We start from the raw sequence: 19,215 nt of genomic DNA on the forward strand, positions 1-19,215 counted from the left end.
ACAGCTAACATAGATGCAGTGCTAGTAAATGGAAAATTTGGTCATATCTGCCCAAAAGCTAAATAAGCAGAAGAGACGTCATGTATGAATTTGCCAATTTGCAGACTTTCATGTGACAAGGTAAGTCTAAGATTTCAGATTTTAGTCTCTATGCATTGATGCTACTTTAATAATAAGGCCTGTATTAAATGGATTCAAGCCCTATATCAAATGTCCTACTTAAAATCTTACATGCTCTACGGGGTTACTTTTATAAACATACATTTCTTTTGTATGTACACGTAGTATGTCATATTTTTCACTATGTGAATGTGTACATGTTCTCTTTAGGAATCAAGAATTATTTATTAGATTTAAGCTTTATATCTTTAAGAAATCAGATACTTTTAAGGCAGAGCTTTTGACTAGAATTGCTGTGGGCTTGAAGATGTTTAGGTTATTGTCTGCCAGCCACTTGATGCTCAGTGAACTTCCCTGCTGACCTGCCTCCTTTTATGCCAGATGTTAGGGCTATAGGACTTCACCTCCCTTCAGAATCACTGGGAAATAAAATAACATTAGGGACTTTGCTAGTGCAGGGTAAATTTGAGTGCATATAAACATCAATTACAGAGACAATGGCAGAAGCCTTATAACTTCTTTCCCCCTTTCTATATATTCATCCAGAGATAGGCTCATGTAGTGTTGTCACAGGTGAAGTCTAGAGTTTTTGAAAACTAAACCCAAACCATTGACAGTGTGACTCAAACAACAGAAACTAATTTCTTACAATTGTGGAGGCTAGAGAGTCCAAGATCTAGTTATTAGGAAGAGAGGTTCTATTCTGAGGTTTTTTTCTATGGCTTCCTGATACCAACACCTCATTGGCTGGTCATAGGACCTCTTTTCTTCATGTATGTGGTAAAGCAGCAAGCTCTCTAATGTCTTCTCTTACAAGAACACTAGTATGTCCCATCTTTACTAACCTTCCTTTAACCTCAATTAGGTCCAGGGCCATAATGTAGTCACACCAGGTATCTTTGGTATGTGACATTTGAGATGGAACACACTTTAGTTCATAACATACATAGTCAGGACATACAGCATTGCTGCCTCATGTAGAAAGGATGGAGAGGAGAAAGGGTGGTGGACAGCGTGGTGGTTATATCAACCACATACTCTGTCTAATCGACACATTAGCCACTAATGTGTCGATTAGACATTATTCATTATTCACTGAAGGCATTTTGTAGAAAACGGTGACAAGGAATGAAGGCTATTGGGAAGATGTTTGTTTGCTGATGTTGTTGTTGTTTTGTTTTTGTTTTTGTTTTTTTGGTTGGTTTTGGTTTTTTGTTTGTTTTGTTTTTGATAGAACAGGTTGTTGCTTCTATTTTTTTCCTCTTCAAGAGTACAGTCATAAAGTATAAACTTAACACATTTTCTATGTTATTATTTCTTTGTTGTTTTGTTTTGTCTTATACCATTTTTTGTCACTGTGTGTGTGTGTTGCACATACATGCACACCTGCTATGACATGCATTTTGAGGTCAGAGCACACAACTTGTGGGAGTCGGTTTTCTCCTCCCTATGTGTGATCTAGGAATTGAACCCAGATGGTTGGTCGTGGCAGCAAATCTCACAGCCCACTGAGCCTTCATGCCAGCCTTTTTGCCAAGCTTTTCGATAGATGTGTCTTCTGTTGTTTGTAGGTTTTCTTTTCTAGGCCCCTGTCTTAGTACTATTCCATTGCTGTGATAAAACTCCATGACCAAAGCAACTCATAAAGTAAGGCATTTAATTGGGGGTTTGCTTACAGTTTTAGAGGGTCGGTCCATGGCTATCATGGTGGGGAGCAATGGAGGCAGGCAGGCAGACATGGTCCTAGAGATGTAGCTAAGAGCTACTTACATCTTGATTCATAGGCAAGAGACAGACTGAGCCTGGTTTGAGCTTTTGAAACCTCACTCCTAATGACACAACTTCTCCAATAAAGGCCATACTTATTCCAACAAGGCCATATATCTTCTAATCCTTCTTTAGAAGTCCCACCAACTGGGAATCAAACATGCAAATGCACGAGCCTATAGAGGCGTTTTCATTCAGACTACCCTAGCCCCTAAAGTAGTTTAGACCAGAAATTGGCTGCCATCTAGAATTCATGGTTGGGTTCAGGCAGGCTTCCTACCTCGTGCTATAATAATTTATCATCCTTTGGAAGCCCTTAAGGCTGGAAGCTGAGAAAGTGGTTCAGTTTTCCCGGAATGGTTTGAGGCCCAGTATGAGTGACATGCTGTGGTGATGTAACCATGACATGTTCTCTGTGACTTTGTATTATGTTCACAAAGTTGAATATCTGATACCTTACTCAATTTTGGGCATTTTCATTACTTCATAAGATATTTTGTATCTCTTAGCTATTTAACTGTTCACTTTCAAAAAGAAAATAGTGGTTAATCTCAAAGCTATGCATCTGACTAAAGTTACCTAAACTATTAGCAAAGAGTGTCCATAATGCTAAAATTTGCCCTTAACATTAGAGAGTATTGTCTTTGTTGCTAGTCCATGCTTTTACATAAAGCTTTCATGTAAGAGTGCTGTATTCATTTCCATTCTCAAGGATGGTAGCATGTGCATGTGCCATAATGCAGTCATGAAGTGGTCCCATTGATTGATCCATGTCTGTGTTTTGTCAAAGCAATTCACAGATTCGCCTCTCCAAAAAGAGAAACCTGCCAACAGTGTGAGGCCAGGAGGGGAGGATGGTGGGAACCATGTGGTGACCCCTACAACCCTCACATTAGCAAATATTTAAAATATTGCTTCCAATTTACAAGTCATTTCAGTTATCTTATTCTAGACACCTTCACTTTTAGGCCAGTGCAGTATTTCGATTAAAATGAGCCATGGAGATGGTATCACTTAGTGATATGGAATTTCTTTATGTTAGAATATTTCCTGGCTTACTCTATTTCAGGGGAAAGATTACTGAGAAAAATCTCCTTGTTATCACCTGAATATCTTTTCCATCTTCAGAGATCAGTGCTGGTTTCATCAGGACTAAAGTGGTCACTTGAGCCTGGTTGCTGGGCTTCTGTCACTGGAAGGTAGATGTGCCAAGGCAGGGGTGGAAGCGAAAAAGCACTTGTGTAAGTGGAAGCCACTAAGAACTCTCAAGCTTGCAGCATGAGAACCTCCTATTTGGAGCACAGCTTCCCTAAGTCATTTAGATAAAATATATTAAGCTTTTAACTGTACCCTTGAATCCTACTTATTATCAACATTAGTCCTACTTATTATCAAGATGGGTTTGGGGGAAGCACGATTTTAGCATTCTAAAGTTTTTGAGGCCCTTAGAACTAGCTGCAGAAAACAGTTCTACAAATTTCAGGAGACATTCCAGAGTTCTTCAAGAACAAAATAGATAAGTGAGCTGTAAACTGTCTTTGCTCTTATCACAGGGCTGGACTTTGAAACAAGTTTTGTGACTTAATATGAAATTGAAAACTAGTTGATACTCACTGGTTTCTTCATGTGTGTTGCACTTTCTAGTTTGACAGTTTGTTCTCACATATAGGGAAAGGGAGAGAAGAAAGAGAAGTCTGGTTTCTGTATTGGGATTTGGGTGTGATATTTAATGCAAAGTGACCTCTGCATTTCCTGTGAGTAACCAACTCCCCTTTAAGCCCATTCATTACTCCTGCTGTTGAACAGAGGCTAAAGGCTTTGAATAAGACAGTGCAGATTGCTCTGAGTTAGCTGGCTCTTGTTTAACTGTTCCCCACTTTAGTGCAGTTAAACAATAATAGGACAGTGTATTAAAGTACTCACTCCCATGTATTGCTAAAACCACTGGGAATACTAGAAATGTTGCTTTCCAGCATACCCCATATGCTCTGCTTTAATTGCTATAGGCTACTCCTGGGCTTCGGCGTTTAAACAGTAGGTCAGGCTATCCTTAGATACAGCAAATTTTGGAAACAGCTTAAGCAGCTAGAGGGTGTGATAGGGTAAGCATTTGTAGAGGTGAATTCTCAGTTCTGGGGCTTTTGAGGTAATAGAGTTCTGTAGGCTTGAAAAAGGTCTACTATTGAGTAATCAAAACTGTTAGTTTCATCAGCAAAAGGAGATTGGGTTGTATGATTGTCTTTGAAGCTGTGCCTTCTGGATACCTAAATGCATTCTATTAAATTTCAATGTGTAAAGAGCAAGTGTCACAAACAGCTCCAGAACTGGGTCAGGCTGCTTGTGAGCAGATGAGTGTTCCCACACGTACTCAGTGCTAGCTAAAAGAAAAAAAGTTAAAACCTATTTAAAATGTGGAAAAATTGCTTCCCAATATTTTAACAGAGAGAGACTGAGAACACACAGCATTGAGTCATCAGGAAAACTGAAGATCTCCCCTGAACAACACTGGGATTTCACTGCAGAGGACTTGAAAGACCTTGGAGAAATTGGACGAGGAGCTTATGGTTCTGTCAACAAAATGGTCCACAAACCAAGTGGGCAGATAATGGCAGTTAAAGTAGGTGATGCCATGATTACTTTTGGTACTTTAATCCATTAGCTGAAATTTTGTGGTACAGCAACACCACTGCTCTGTTCTTACCTCTGTGGTAATAATGGGTGTTAAAAATTCTGTCTCTGCTTTCGCTGAGGGTGTTTTGTGTAAAGGTTGTCTTACTGGTTGTATGTTTTCTTGCTCTGGAATGTGAGTGTGTGAAGTATGTGTGTTCATTACATTTTTGCCATGATACATTAACAGGTTTTAAACTTCTGGCCCCTTCACTGCCAAGGTGAGTTCAGGCTGGGCCGCTGCACCCCTGGGAGCAGGGCAGTGCTGCTCTGAGCCAGGCGGGAGCTGGAGGAAGAAGCAGCACAGTGGGCTGGGCAAGGTGCGGGGCTAGGGCTAACAGCAGTCTTACTGAAGGTTTCCTGGAAACCACACACATGCTGTTGCCACTAACCTCAACCTTACTCGGTCCTGACCGGCTCGGCTTCTGTTGGTTTATTCCATCTCTACTCAGTACTGCCCTGTTCCCTGGTTTAAAAGTTGTATCTAAATGTGTACCTTGTGATAATACTGTCACCTCTGTCCTAATTGTGTTGTGCCATTTAATTTGTTCATTTACCTTCTTCCCTAAAAAAGGCCAGAAGTGGAGATTTGGTCTAAATTATACCCAGCAAGCCTCTGTACCTGTGATGAATTGACAGTGTTCATCTTGCTCTTAATGGATTTGCATAACTGTACTATGTTTGTTCAGATGTTTAAAAAACATTATGTTCTGTTTAAGATACAGTGCACTAGCAATTTGGGGGCAATCTTACAAGAAAAAAACAAGATATGGCCATATTCTCACTAAACTCACAATACCCATGAGAACAAATGCCATCTCAGTTTATAACAGTTGAGAGTGGCTTTGCAGATAGTTTAATTTAATCCTGTCTGTCAAAATGGCCTGCAGGGATGACACTGAGAAGTGGGTCTGTCTCCCAGTTTTAATGCTATCTGAGGCCTATTGCAGCAGCATATTGAAGGTGTTTGTCTCCAGTGTTCAGTGTTTCCTCACTGATGGGTCATGTCAGGATAATGCTAAATTAGTGTTGAGGAAACATTTTATGTTTCTCTCCAGCTTCTTGGTTTCGAACATATTTTTACAATGTGGAGAGAAAGGTGCTTTTGGTAGGAAAAAGTATATAAATTCATAAAATTCTGCATATAGTCCACAGACCTCTAAAAATGCACAGCCTAGGACCTCTGCTCTAGAGTATCCATGAAAACAAAATGAGCCTCTTAGAATTTGAAATGGTTTCTCTATTGTTATCTTGTTCTCCTGCACTGTAAGGGGAGCAAATGATTGGATTTAGATGCTTCTGCCAAGTGTTCTGCTGTCCTTGTGCGCTTGTCTCTCTCTGTGAGCATCCGACATCAGTTGCAGGGGTGGAGGGAAAGCTTCATGGACTGCACAAGTTCTAAATTCTCCCACGTAGGAGGGAAAATACTTTTAAAGATTATTATTGATTTTTTTCCTAGGTTTTGTGTACTTCATCTGTGGTGCTTAGCACCATATGTTATTTAGTCATGTGGATAAACGTTAAAATGAGTAAAAGACTTTAAGGAAAAAGAAAGCACTTCATTGTGACATTTCTTGTGACTAATTTGATCGCATTTGGGGTTGTATAATGGTTAATCAAGTGTTGAGAGTGAAAATGTTGTATTGTTGTCCAACACTCATAATATATTAAATAAATACTATTGTAACACAGTGACTCTTTTGAGGGTGACGTTTGCAGTGCTAATGTGAATCCCAAGACTACAGTTAGGAAACCTGTACTTGTAGCTGTCAAATGGACACTTTCTAGCTGAACTGTTTGTGTGCCCCTTTAAGTAATGGAGCACACATAGCAGCTTGGGGCATGAGAAGATAGCAGTAAGGCATAATTTGACAGATCAGGGAATGTCATTTGATTCCATGACTTCATTAATACTGGAAGAATAAGTCATTTTGGATCATTATGCCTTAATACCAGTTGGTGAATGATATATGTCACCTCCTTTGGAATTTTAAACATGTATTCCTTTAGAGAAACATAGTCTTTTATCACAAGTCATCTTGTAGGCACACAGAGCACCCTGACAAGTATGATTATATAGAAGGGATGAGTGGGTGAGGACGAGTTAGATTTGGTATGTTGTAGTTAAAGAGAGACAACCACACAGTGAGTAACTTTTCATTGTTGTTAACTGAGAAACATTTCCTGAAATAGCCCAGTGCTTGCTAGCATCTGAACATGTATTTTGGTACTGTGGAGAAGGATGGCTGTATTGGGTATTAAATCTACCCTACAAATTATCTTCAAAATGTACTTTAAATAGCTGTGCAAAAGTGGACTGTGAATTTCTTTTCATGGTTTGATTCCTCATATTTACTTTTGAAAAAGCTTTTGCTCAGATTCATTAGCTATGTACAAGAGATGTATGAAAAGTGTCTTCCTAGTTACCTGAAATAAGTATCTCAAAGACTAAATTTGAAAATCAACTGAGATATAATCAGATTCAACAAGGAACATATAAAATGTGTCCTTTAGACAGTTTCCAGTATGTTCACAGGAAGATATGGACATTTTTAATCTCGAAGCTTTAATTACACTTAGTGGGCAAAGACCAATTGCTTGCTAGTGAATGTGGCTAATACAATTTGCCTGTCAACCCATGCCAGGATGATTGGGCCATAGCTGTGTAGAGAGAAGTCTTTGTTGGCAGTGAGGTCTCCTAAAGTGTTGTAAAAAGAGGGCAGCTGTCAACTTTTAACTGAGTATTCCTTCATTCTTGACTTTGATCAGTATTCTCTACAAATGACATTTATTTAATGTCCAGTTATATTTTTTAAATTAAAAAATTCTAGAACAGATTCATAAAAACAAAACAGTCATAATGAGATTCTCTTTTTCTCTCTCTCATACACACACACACACACACCATGCAGCACTAAAATTCAATTAAAAATAATCAGTTATCCCAAATTTATCATTTTTTATGGTGGATACAAATTTGTTTCTTGAAATATACAGCACACTCTCTATTCAAATATTAATTCTTATGTAATAAGATAGCATATGAGAAATTCTAACTATAGTAATAACTATTTATTATCATTTACCCATAGCTCTCTTTGTCCCCCATTCCAGTATCCACTGCTGTGTTCTCAGCTTCTGAGAGAAATGTTTTCCAGGCTCCACAAATGAAGCTGCAGTTTGCCTACAGAGCTGGCTGCCTTGTGGCTCACTCAGAGCCTTCATGACCAGGACTCCATTCTGTTGTACGGATGGGTAGTATTCCACAGTGTGAATGCACATAGCATTCTTTTTATCTACTTCTCTTAGAAATTAGATGTGCAAGTTGTTTTTGTCTATGGATGTTGTGAACTGCAGCAGGTTTTGAGGTTAATGGCCTATTTTTCTCAATGGCAGGGTAGTCACAGATTGAAACAAACATGAAGTCACTATCCTCTAAGAAAAGTCAGTTTCTCTGCATAATTGTCTACAAGAGTTGTTTGTAGTAGGTAAATATCAAGGTTTGGACTCCGTCAAGTAGGACTAGGTTTCTTAAGTAAGGTTAGAGAAATCGATGTCTGGGAGAAACACCTAATACCAGCAGGATGTACGTAACCAGTCAGAAGACAAGGCATACCCTGGGATTTGGGAGGAGAGGAGAAAGAGCAAATTAGGTGTCATACAGTAACTCAGACTGACACTTGTATATGGTGACCAGCACCACTTGCTACTATGAGAAGGAAGACAGACATGAATCATCCAGCTAGGCCTGTCCACAGTAAGTACTGCATGCCCAGAGAGTGTGGGGATTATGGTGTTGTCTCAGCCCTCTGCTTGGAGAGTTTTCTGGGCTAATCAGGAAAATAGGCCATTTGTTTACAATGCATGCTTGTACCAGACTGCCAATGGTGTGATAGTGTATGTTAGGGCTTCAGAGATTTTCTTTTTGTTGCTGGTTTGCCTGATATGTCTCAGTTTTTTTCCTATCCTCAACTCTGCTCCTTTGCTTTTCCTGTTTTATTAATTTATTCTGTTTTATTAATTTAACTATTTTCAGTTCGGGACTGGCCACTTGATCTCTGATATTTGGATGTTGACCTCAGTGTTCTTGAAACTAGAACCTAGATACTTAGTGGGAAGGACAGTGTTCCCTGCAGCTCAACCCTTGCCTACCATCTGCTGGTTAGGTAGGTCTGCCCTTGGTGCAGTATGTACTTCTGCAGGGGTATATAAACATTTACCCTAAGTAGAGCACTAATGACAGAGCAAGGAAAGACTCCTGCCTAGGGTTAGAGGACTGGTGTGTTTATTGGAATTACTTACAGGGACACGGTGAGAGATTCCTTAGAGGAGTAGGAGAACTTGGGGAGTTGTAAAAAGCCCCTCTCCAAAACTTAGGGGAAGCTGTATCTCTGGTGTTCTTTGAATACCCTTTTAGGCAGTTCAGCCTACTGGGGAGAACAGTTGTTACTGTTTGTATATCCCCCAGGGCTTTGTGAGTCTTCTAAGTTTCAGGAGTTTTCTGGGCTGTTTACATTTCATTTGTTTTCTGTATCTTAACCTTCTGTCCTCTCTCCAAGTTGGAAATACTTAAGTTTGAAGGAAATCAAAACACAGTGCTCTACTTTTTTCTCTATCTCAATGTTTCTGCTTTCTATTAATAATGCCATGTTCTCTGTGGAAGAGATAATTGATATATTTGATTATTTTCTTCCATCTACCACTGAAGATTAGGCTACCGTGCTACAGCAACAGTTATCTACTCTCAGGAGCTTGACTGGCTGTGAGTCTGCACTAAACACTGCCCATTGCAAGAAATAAATTTCTCTTCATGAGTCACCTAGGCTGACAATAGCAGTAACCTGTGGTTGTAAATACAAATGTTATAAAGACAAATTGACAGGCACATCATATCTATTTAACAAAACAAGTTGGGTTTTTCTTTTTGCCCCTGTCCTTGGGGTCTATTACCTCATGTGTTTTTGCCATAGGCTATAGTAGCAGATTCATGTTCCCTCTCGTGCAGAGGGCCTTAAATCCAATCACAAGGCAGTTGGTTGTACCCATGACAGTTGTAGAATGCAGTCTTGCACCAGTCAGCACATCTTAGCTGACATGTTGCTGGTATAGGTCACAGGCTCCATAACTCAGCAACACTGTCAGTGGCAGTTAGCCCCTAGCCACCTACGTACAACTACATAGTACCGTCCTGTACCATAGCAGTAAGCCAGCAGGGAAAGGACTTCCATTCATTACAGTCCTAGTCTGATTCCTTCATGTCTGAGGCAAAGGCAGTGGTGTCATCAGCATAGTTCTAGTTCTGGCATGCAACCAATAGCAATGGCAGTAGCTTTTATGGCTTGTGGGACTCAGGGCCTCCCTGATTGATAACTGACAAAAAGGAAGCCCAACTCCTAATACTGATTTTTCAACCAACAACATTATGGCTCCTGAGAGTACCATTTGCCACTCAACAAGGTGCTTTCATTTAAGCTCCGTAACTATACTCTTTACTGTTCTTCCAGATGCTTTTAAGATACTTGAGGGCTAGCTAGCATTATATAAATGAACCGTTTTACAGAATGTAGACAGGATCCTGAAAGCCTGCTATCTAGTCTAAGCAAGTACTAGTTTCTTGGCTGGCTAAGAGTATTTAAAAAGAAAGAAAGATTATCCCAGGTCCAGAGCAGCATGAAAAGATCTCATTTGTCTCAGTCCTTTCCTGAGTGTTGGGCAGGTGAGATGGCTCAGCAGGAAAGGCCCCTACTGCCAACGTAATGGCCGTAGTTCATTTCCTCTGACTTGTGTACACCCCCAACACATACACACAGAGCAAATATAATGTAGGAAATACAGAATAAAGAAAATAAAAAAAACTACAAATAACCAGTGTTGGGTACAGCGGTGTGGAGGAGAAACAACACCCCATTTGACCTTCTAATAGAGTCCTTGTCCATGAGTCATATCCACTGACCCATCATGGGGTACCGGGCTTTTACTTTGTCCCTGACGGTCTCTGTGGGATCATCTTGCTCCAGTTGGCCTGGTTTAGTCTCAGGGGGAGCAAGGCCACATTTGTGACTGGAGCTGGTGCTTCAGTTTTGACAGGCTCAGGGTGGCCCTTGCTTTTGCATTAGCTACATCTGGCTTCTCAAAGGGTGCGAAGTCAAGCAAGCAGTATTCACTCCTTGAGTTGCGTGACTTTTCCTAGGTAGAAGAGAACATTTTATTTACCCCAGATAGGACTCCAGGGGCAGACCAGAGAAGCAGCTCCACCCAAGTGTAGCTCCGTGAACCAGCGTTCTTTAGTGCTACTCACAGGGAGCATAGGTGAGGGATTACTTATAGAAGTTCTGGTGACTTCGAGGCATCCATATCACTGAAAGGCCCACCTCAGAGTGGGTGGTGACTCAGCAAAGCTCCATTCCTTGAGTTCCCCGCACAACTTGTGTATGACAGAGCCAGCAGGAACCTCCTCTCTGGCTCTGTTTGTATAACCCTAGGGAGGGAGTGTGTAGGTGGGGGCACTTATCCATCTTGTGAGCTTCAGGAGCTTCCTGAGTCTTTTAAGTTTATTCTCCTTGTGACCCTTCTTCCTTGTGGGAAGCCAGGAATGGTAAAAGTACACTTTGGCTGTTTCTCCAACACTCTGCCAACACTTCTGTTAGAAGTTCCATCAGTGAATGGTTTTGGTGGAGGTTGATGGTCAGTAATCACTGGGGGAGAGTGTTTATTTTAGTGTTTATTTTATGTCTTACATATTGCTCTGAAAATCTTTAATGGAATAGTGACAGACGTGACTTTGGTGAGAAAGTTCCCTTTTGATATCATATAGTGCTTTGTTAAGCAATTAAGACCATAGTGATGACATTTGATTATTTAAATCTGGATGGGATGTAGAAGTCATGGCTGTGTTGCTTGATTTGAGAAAGATCTCTGTTATCCTGTGATCTCATTTTATTGGCCAGATCATGTGACTAAATTAAGAAATCCATGATTACCTTAGAGGTATATTTCCTATGCACAGTACAAATTGAGACTGCCCAAGAGTAGGGATTCCACAGATATGACAGAGCTGCCTCCAGTCAGGCTGGGTTTTGAATTAAATCTGTGCTTTTTCTTTTTTTTTTCTTTTTTTTTTTTTGGTAGCTCCAAGTCAGTGGTTTTCAGTGTGAGTTCCTTTTTGTAAAAGTTTTACATGAGACTCAGTAAATAAAATAGGTAAATCAGTAGAGGTTAGAAGAGGCTGAGAATATACTAAGGTAGTAGAATGTATTTAAGCATGCCTCAAGTCCTGGGTTCAGTCTTCAGCATGAAACAAACAGATAAATAAAATAGAATGAGAGAAGGGGCTGGGACCATGGGAAAAATGATAGCTCTTATCTACGAGTTTTGGAAGCCCAGAGAATACCCGTTCAAAGGCAGTATTAGAGTTGGAGTAAGGTAGGTTGGAAATGCTTGTTATAGGTAAATTTTAACCAGGCCATTGTGTGTTTCAGATCATACTTGAATCTAGTTTCTAAAACTGACCATTGCTTAGTAGACCCATCTGAATTGGGTACTGAATTATATCCCAGCATGCACAGCTATTTGGAGAAATACTAGGCTTATCATAGCTTTCCCTCCTTGCGTATATCTGAGCTAATATTTGGTAATTCTTAACTCTTGTGCTGTCTTAAACCTTGCCCCTGATTATCCTATAGATTTGGCTCATTGTCTCTTTTAATGTCATAGGTACAGGAACGATGACATGATCTCTACACCTTAGAATCCTTAGTCCTGGCCAACATTGTGCTGTTTGAATGTACATGATGTGCTTAGTGAAAAGGAAGAACCCCCTTTATCAAGGCTTATCCAGCTTGTTTCATTCTACTGTCCTTACTGTGGTGGGATACAACATATTCTCCCAAGTTCTCAGTGCACTAGCCAGTGTCTTTAGTGAGAAAAATGGGAAATACGAATTTTAGCTTATCAATTTGGTGAAGTAAGCCAAGAAGTTTATAAATTGGTTTCATTTATAAAAAGACGTCAGCGAACTTTCAGCTAAAATTCACATTCTTGTGCACTTAGTAACTGCAAGTACCCTTAGTAATTTCATACTCAGTAGACACCATTTATTACTTCTGGACATGAAAACAAATGTTGGATCTTTGATCTACATTTCTTGCTCATCTCCGTACCTCACATTCTCTGTTTTGGATGATGCCACCATCTCTTCTTGTTGATCATGGCACTATGAGATGTCTTGGAAAGTTAAGTATGTGATCTGTGTAGAGACTTGAGCAGCTTAAGATAAACTTGTTCAGCAGAAATCTGAGTCAATAGAAGACAGAAAATAAAATTCTTAAGATTTTGTGTGTGTGTGTGTGTGTGGTCTAGAGGAAGGTTGTGTGGGGTAATGGGGCTCTATCAGGTAGAGCAGGGTGCGGGGCATCTGCTCTTGCATCTTCTTTGCAGACACAGCTGTTAGCAGCAGATGTTTAGTAAACAGCAACGTATATAAATTACGAGGAGTAGGCACATTTCCTTCCCTCCCTGGCTTCCTTTCTTCTCTGACCCTCGGAGTTTTTCCCCTCCCCTTTTCTCTGTTTCTATCTTTCTTTCTTCCCTCCTTCTCCATTTTCTCACTCTCTCTTTTCCTCCCTCCCTGCCTCCTTCCCACCCTTCCTTCTTTGTTCCTTCCTTCTCTGTGGAGAGTTTCTCTGTGATATATTTGCTTAATCTAACAACTGGTTTTAGAATTTTTGCATAGGTAGTATTATCAGTGTCAACACAAAAGGTAAAACAGCTATCATAACTGGATTTTTAAATTTTTGTCATGGGAGTAGTTTGTTGTTGTTTTTGGTCTTCACACAAATTTGAATTTGGAAGCTGCTTAAAATATGGAATGCACATATTTTGATAACATGGCAATAGGAACTTCTGTAGAGGAATGGGCCACATAAAGAGGAAATGGCTATTTTCTGCATTTGGTTGGCAGTACATTGAAAATACCATTTTGCTTGTTAATGGGCAATGGATTGTTTGAATCCTCTCTCAGATTGCTTTACCTGGGCCCTGGGATGATGTGAAAAGTTTATGCACTGGTTTCTTCAGCAGTTCCTGAGCCTATCGCCTTGCTGAGCTTTCTTGTCCGTGCCCCCATTTCTGACCAGAAAACCTACTTCTTTTACTTTGGAGTACCTCTGAAAGATGGACCTATGCATCAAGGATGAAATCTAATTTACCTTAATACCTTCCTGTACTGTCCTCTGTACCCTCAGCTGAGCCATACAGAAACTTGACAAACATTGGTCACACAAGGACTTAGGACTTGTCTGTGAGGACAGGGCTGTGACCGTCCCCATTCCAGAGCCCCTTTATTTTAGCCTCTCTATGTACATTTTCTTCATTTCAAAACAAAGTGACAGAATTGACAGCCATGTTCCGTGTTTGTTCTCCTTGCTGTTTCCAAGTCCATGGCATGGCTGCTTAACTGAAGTCAGTGCTTGATCTTCTCAGCTCTAGATTCTGGTATGATTCTTGACTCATATCCTTCTCGCCTGCAGTGTTCTATGTGTCATGCACTCTGTGGAGCTACAGTTTCTAATCAATAGCAAACACTGCTTGCCATCTTTTGGAGGTTTTGTTTGTTTGTTTGTTTTTAACTCTAGGTTATCTTTGGAATATGTAATAACCCAATTCCCTCTCTCCAGACAGGAATGGAATCAGGAACCCAGAGGCCACTGCACACACATACATAATCTAAGAGATAGAGCTGTCATTCTGCCTCACCTTTGCTCATAGCTTAATGTAGTAGAAAGGAAAACTGGGTTGACATGGTAAGACCAAGTAGTTGTCCACCAGACAAAGAGAGTCATTTAGGTAGGCTCTGGCTGCCTCTTGAAATGCGGAGATTTTGGAAAATCCTGATTTCAGTCAATGTAAGGGATAGCCTTAATCAATTGTGGCTAGAACCAGCTTGTGTTTATTTAGCATTTAGCAAAATGCTTCCTGGCGACCCTTGTAAAGACAGGCTTTGTCTTAGTCACTGTTTATTGCTGTGGGGAGACACTATGACCATGGCAACTTTTGTAAGACAAGAAAGGCGTTTAATTAAGGGCTTCCTTAAGGTTTCAGAGGGTCCATTATTTTCAATCGCAGGAAGCATGGTAGCATGCATGGCTGCCATGGCAGGCATAGTGCTGGAGAAGTAGTTGAGAGTTACATCCTGATCTGCAGATAGAGACACTGGGCCTGGTGTAGACTTTTAAAACCTCAAAGCCCACCCCCAGTGACACACTTCCTCCAACAAGGCTAACCCTCCTTTTTAAAGAATACTACTCCCCATGACTAGGCATTCAAATATATGAGCCTATGGAAGCCGTTCTTATTCAAACTACCACAGACTCATAAGAGGAAAGGAAGTTCCTGTGAGCCTTTCTTACTTTATTTTCCCTACATATTCATCCTTAGCCATAGTCAACCTTCTTTCTTACTTTCTTTGTCACATATAAGTCTTCTTAACTTTACTCTCACTGAGGGTTTGTTTATCATCCTGCTCCTTCCTTGCACTCTGGTTCTTTGTCCTCGGCCCTGGAAATAAATACAGACAAAAGTGGAGGCTGGGAATGGGCACAGTCATGACTCCATCAGGTTAAATTTGCCAGTAAGAAGGGGTCACCATAATTTCCTCTGGATCCCATGCTGCTTATCTCCATCCTGTTGCTTCTCGGCCTCCAGTTCCAGCCCCTCCTGTAGTTGTAGGTTAGGAGCTCCTCCCACTCCTTTCCGTGATAGCATGCATCTTAATTTACTTGAGAATTCTCCTACTATTTGGTTTGTCACTAGCCATTCATTTCTCATGAGTGCCAAATATGTGGGAGGTGTGGGGCAGGGTTAGAAAAGCATGGTGCATTGTGGGAAGAGCCAGCCACCTCAGAGGTCTGAGTGAAAATTGAGAGGACAGCTGCTACTCTGACGTTTTATCATTGTTCAACATCAGTGAAAAGGGTTGTATTTGTACTTTATTTAAATCTAGGTTGGAGAAACACAAGGCACTGGGGGCTGCAAATGTGGCTTAGTGGTAGAGCAACTGGCCAGCCACATCATGGAGAACCTTCCCCTCCCTTCACAGTCAGTCCTTAATCCCAGCCCCAGGAAAACAAGTGCAAAGATGAAGCACTGCTCACCAAGCTCAGAATTTGAACCAAGGAACTCATGCATGGTTTCTAAGAAATGTTCATTTATTTACACCTTAAATATAGGCTGAGTAAGAGTGGCCAGCCCACTCAAGGCCTGGGCTCTCCATCCTTAACTACCTCCAAACAAACTCAAGGTATTCTGCACAAGGCCAGTGTGTTAGTGTTAAATTAGTAACTTCTAGCTGCTTCATTATATTAGAAAACAGAATAAGCTTCCAACAGCTTCTTAGGAATTGGGCCGAATTTTCCCTGATATTTCATTATAAATGAACTTCTTTAATCATGAAATGACTTTTTAAAGTGTTTCATGGTCTCTTATAGACATTTCATCCTATTCTTTGAGTTAAAAAAAGGGGAGAAGAAAAGATAAAGGCTGTGTTGCCCAATCTAATATCTGTCTTATTCAGCTTATATTTAAGATGTAAATAAATGAACATTTCTTAGAAACCATGCATGAGTTCCTTGGTTCAACTTCTGAGCTTGTGAGCATTGCTTCATCTTTGCAGTTCTCTTTTCCTGTGGGTGGGGTAAGGACTGACTGAAGGGAGGGGAAGGTTCTTCCTGATGGATTCAGCTTTATGGGAGTTCAGCTCATGTTGGCCTCACTTGTTGCGAATGGTAGAAACTTTTCCCATGCTACTGTTCTCATTTCCCATAAGCAAGTGTCCGGTAGCAACTGTGTTACTACTAGACTTATATACTCATTATCCTTAGATATTCTCTAACCTGAGTTATTTATCAAGAACTAAAAGTCATTAACTTGAATGTGCTGTTAATGTAGGTTTATCCTTGTAGTTAATTCTCCTTTGGGAGGACTGGCAAGCCTCTTGAATTGGGTTAGTTTGTTAGGTTTTCATTGAGATAAATGTTACAGCTCAACCCCAGAACTTTACTGTAGTTACTGAGCAATGCTTTCTCAGTTCAGATCATTCAGGTGGAGTCCCAGCAGTGGGCTACTCACCTCTACCCACAGTACTTGAACAAAGGGAGATGGGAAGGAGGCAGGAGTCTAGTGCAGAGTGTCCCGGGCATAGCAGGGTCATGCTGACCTGAAGCCATCCGGCAGCTGTGTTCCTTTATGCACAGAAGTGAACTGAGAATGGTATTGCAGATGAGCAGATTCTCCTGCCAAAGCTTAGAGTCAAGGAACTGTCCTTCATTCTGGGTAGTCGGAACAATGCTGCCAGAAAGCTCAGCTGGGCCCATGCCTGGAGTAGGAGTGGCATGTTTTCTTTCTTTAGTAATGGCAGAGTTGGGAAATCTGCTTCCAGAAGTCAGACATGGATGTGAACTGTTGTGGTTTTTACTCTAATGTCCTTTTTTTAGACTTGGACAAATTTTATAAAAATAAAAAAAAAATTTACAATCATGGAATCTAATCATGTGTGTTAGTATTTACCTGTCTAGACATGTAGCTAGAAAAAAAGATAGAAAATTAATAATTAAGAAAAAAAACTTGAATAGTAAAAATTCATAAACTACTGCATAGAAATCTTTCTCAACCAGAGGGTAGTTTGAGATTTCTCTTCTTCTTTTATTTATCAACTCTTTGTTTTAAATTCAGATGTGTGGAAATAAGAAAATTCTTTGAAAAAAAAAATCATGTTGACTACTTCTACAACCACCCAACCAACTTGTATTTTAAACTAGAAATAAAAGTTAATTCAAATTCTTACTGGTTATTAATTATTAATGAAAATTATCTCTGCCATATTTTGAACAAATATAAACCACTTGTCTGCTTACTTAGACTTTTAACAAATATTCTTTTGGAGCAAGATAATAATGTTGATTTAGAAGCAAAGTCATTCATATCACACTGAAAATATGAACACAAGAGTGAAAGAAAGAAAAGGTTCTCACCTCTGAGGGGACAAGTTATCTTTTCTGTCTCCCATTCTTACTTTTATCTTTATTTCTATGACTGTGGTATTCAGTGTAACATTTTAAATTAAAGTCAAGACATTTCATTTGGTATGAAACACTGTAGATAGCAAGGTATGCGTTTAAGTAAATACGTTTTTAAAGTACATATTTGGAGAATATGGGATTGATGCCTGGTGTAGTGTCAAAACATAAAACTGAGAGAACCCACTTCTGTTCTTTAACTGCTTGTTCTCGTGTCACATGGAATACTCTTTTGTATCTCTGCCTCTGGTTTCTCTTCTGTAAAATGGGCTCAAGAATTTAATTGACTGCCTTCACTCCTTGCAAGAACATTGAGGACAGATACCTCGAAGTCTTGGAGGACAAAATGCTACCTTGTATATTTTTTGATACTAACTTACCTTGTAAGTATGTGCTTTGTGTTGTGTACAGTGACACAGTGTGACATTGTGAACTTTTTTTTAATGAGAATAAAACTACTTTGCATGCTTTAATGTTAAACTGTATTTCCATTATTAATGTCTTATATTTTCTGAACTTGATTCTGTTCTATCTTACTTACTAGTACATTGGGGAATGTTCATTTGAAATCATATGTATTTTATAAGATTTATGATTTTACATATAAATCTTATATATTTTGGTTAGGACCCTGCCCCAGATCTGTACTATACAGAGGACTGTCTTTTCAGCTTAGGAGTAGACAAAAGGAGTCCTCTGTTTCTCCATTTTAGGATTTCCTCCAGGTTACACTGACCTGCATGCAGAACCATGAACAGAAAGTGGGGAAAACTTCCTGTTTTCAACATAGAGGAAGTTCAGTGAAGGAAGGGCGGTCAGGATTTGAAAGGCTGAATTCTCATCTGTGTGCTTCCCATTGCAGTCCTCATCTTTCCTGCCCTGGACTGTTTCCCATCTCAGTCTAGTGAATGAAGATGCTGCTAGGTAGTTAAGAAGGCTGTTGTTGCATTGCATGCTAGAGCCTATACAATTCTGAGATGATGGTTAAAAATGTATTTGTGTGAAGCAGCCTACAATTAGTCAGGTGAAAACTTCTATACTCTGATTTTCTTTGTATTTGCATGTGGGCATAATTCTCAGAGCCTCAGAGAGTTATTGTATAAGCCTCACCACCTCAGTGAATGTGTGACTTAGAGTCCTGTGCCCTTAAAAGAGTTTCTGAGTGCTTTTTTGTTGTGTGATCAAACTTACAATTAATAAGTATAAGGAAACATGATAATTTTCTAGCCTGGTTAATATTGTGAGGTTTAGTAATTTTCAGTACTACGGAAAAGGTTTTACTCCAGTTTCTAAAACTATTCTGTTTGCATGACATCTGTTGTTATTCTTTTCCAGAGAATTCGGTCAACTGTGGATGAAAAAGAACAAAAACAACTTCTCATGGATTTGGATGTAGTAATGCGGAGTAGTGATTGCCCATACATTGTTCAGTTCTATGGTGCACTCTTCAGAGAGGTATGGGGAACCCGCTTGGGTTTTAGCTGTTAAATGCATATCTAACTTGGATGAGTAAGAGGAGGGTAGGATTAATTCCACTCTTCAGCACAGTGCCGCACATTAATAACAAAGTTGCCTCTCGTTATAGTACAGA

At 39.9% G+C, this 19,215-nt stretch overlaps 1 protein-coding gene across 5 annotated transcripts in view; it reads left to right on the top strand.

The window, feature by feature from the left end:
- The window catches only part of Map2k4 (mitogen-activated protein kinase kinase 4), a 95,814-nt gene that overhangs the window by 48,716 nt on the left and 27,883 nt on the right, over positions 1-19,215 (top strand). For 4 of the 5 annotated variants that reach the window (XM_021176401.3, XM_021176402.3, XM_085829917.1 and 1 more), the window contains 2 exons: positions 4,330-4,504; positions 18,960-19,079. In XM_021176401.3, coding sequence (XP_021032060.1) covers positions 4,330-4,504; positions 18,960-19,079 — 295 coding nt within the window. The remainder of the gene's footprint in view (positions 1-4,329; positions 4,505-18,959; positions 19,080-19,215) is intronic. The other variant, XM_085829918.1, reaches the window with a different exon arrangement.

Source organism: Mus caroli, unplaced genomic scaffold (genome assembly GCF_978045245.1).
Source record: "Mus caroli unplaced genomic scaffold, Mus_caroli_1 scaffold_13, whole genome shotgun sequence".
In the NCBI taxonomy this organism is placed as follows: domain Eukaryota; kingdom Metazoa; phylum Chordata; class Mammalia; order Rodentia; family Muridae; genus Mus; species Mus caroli.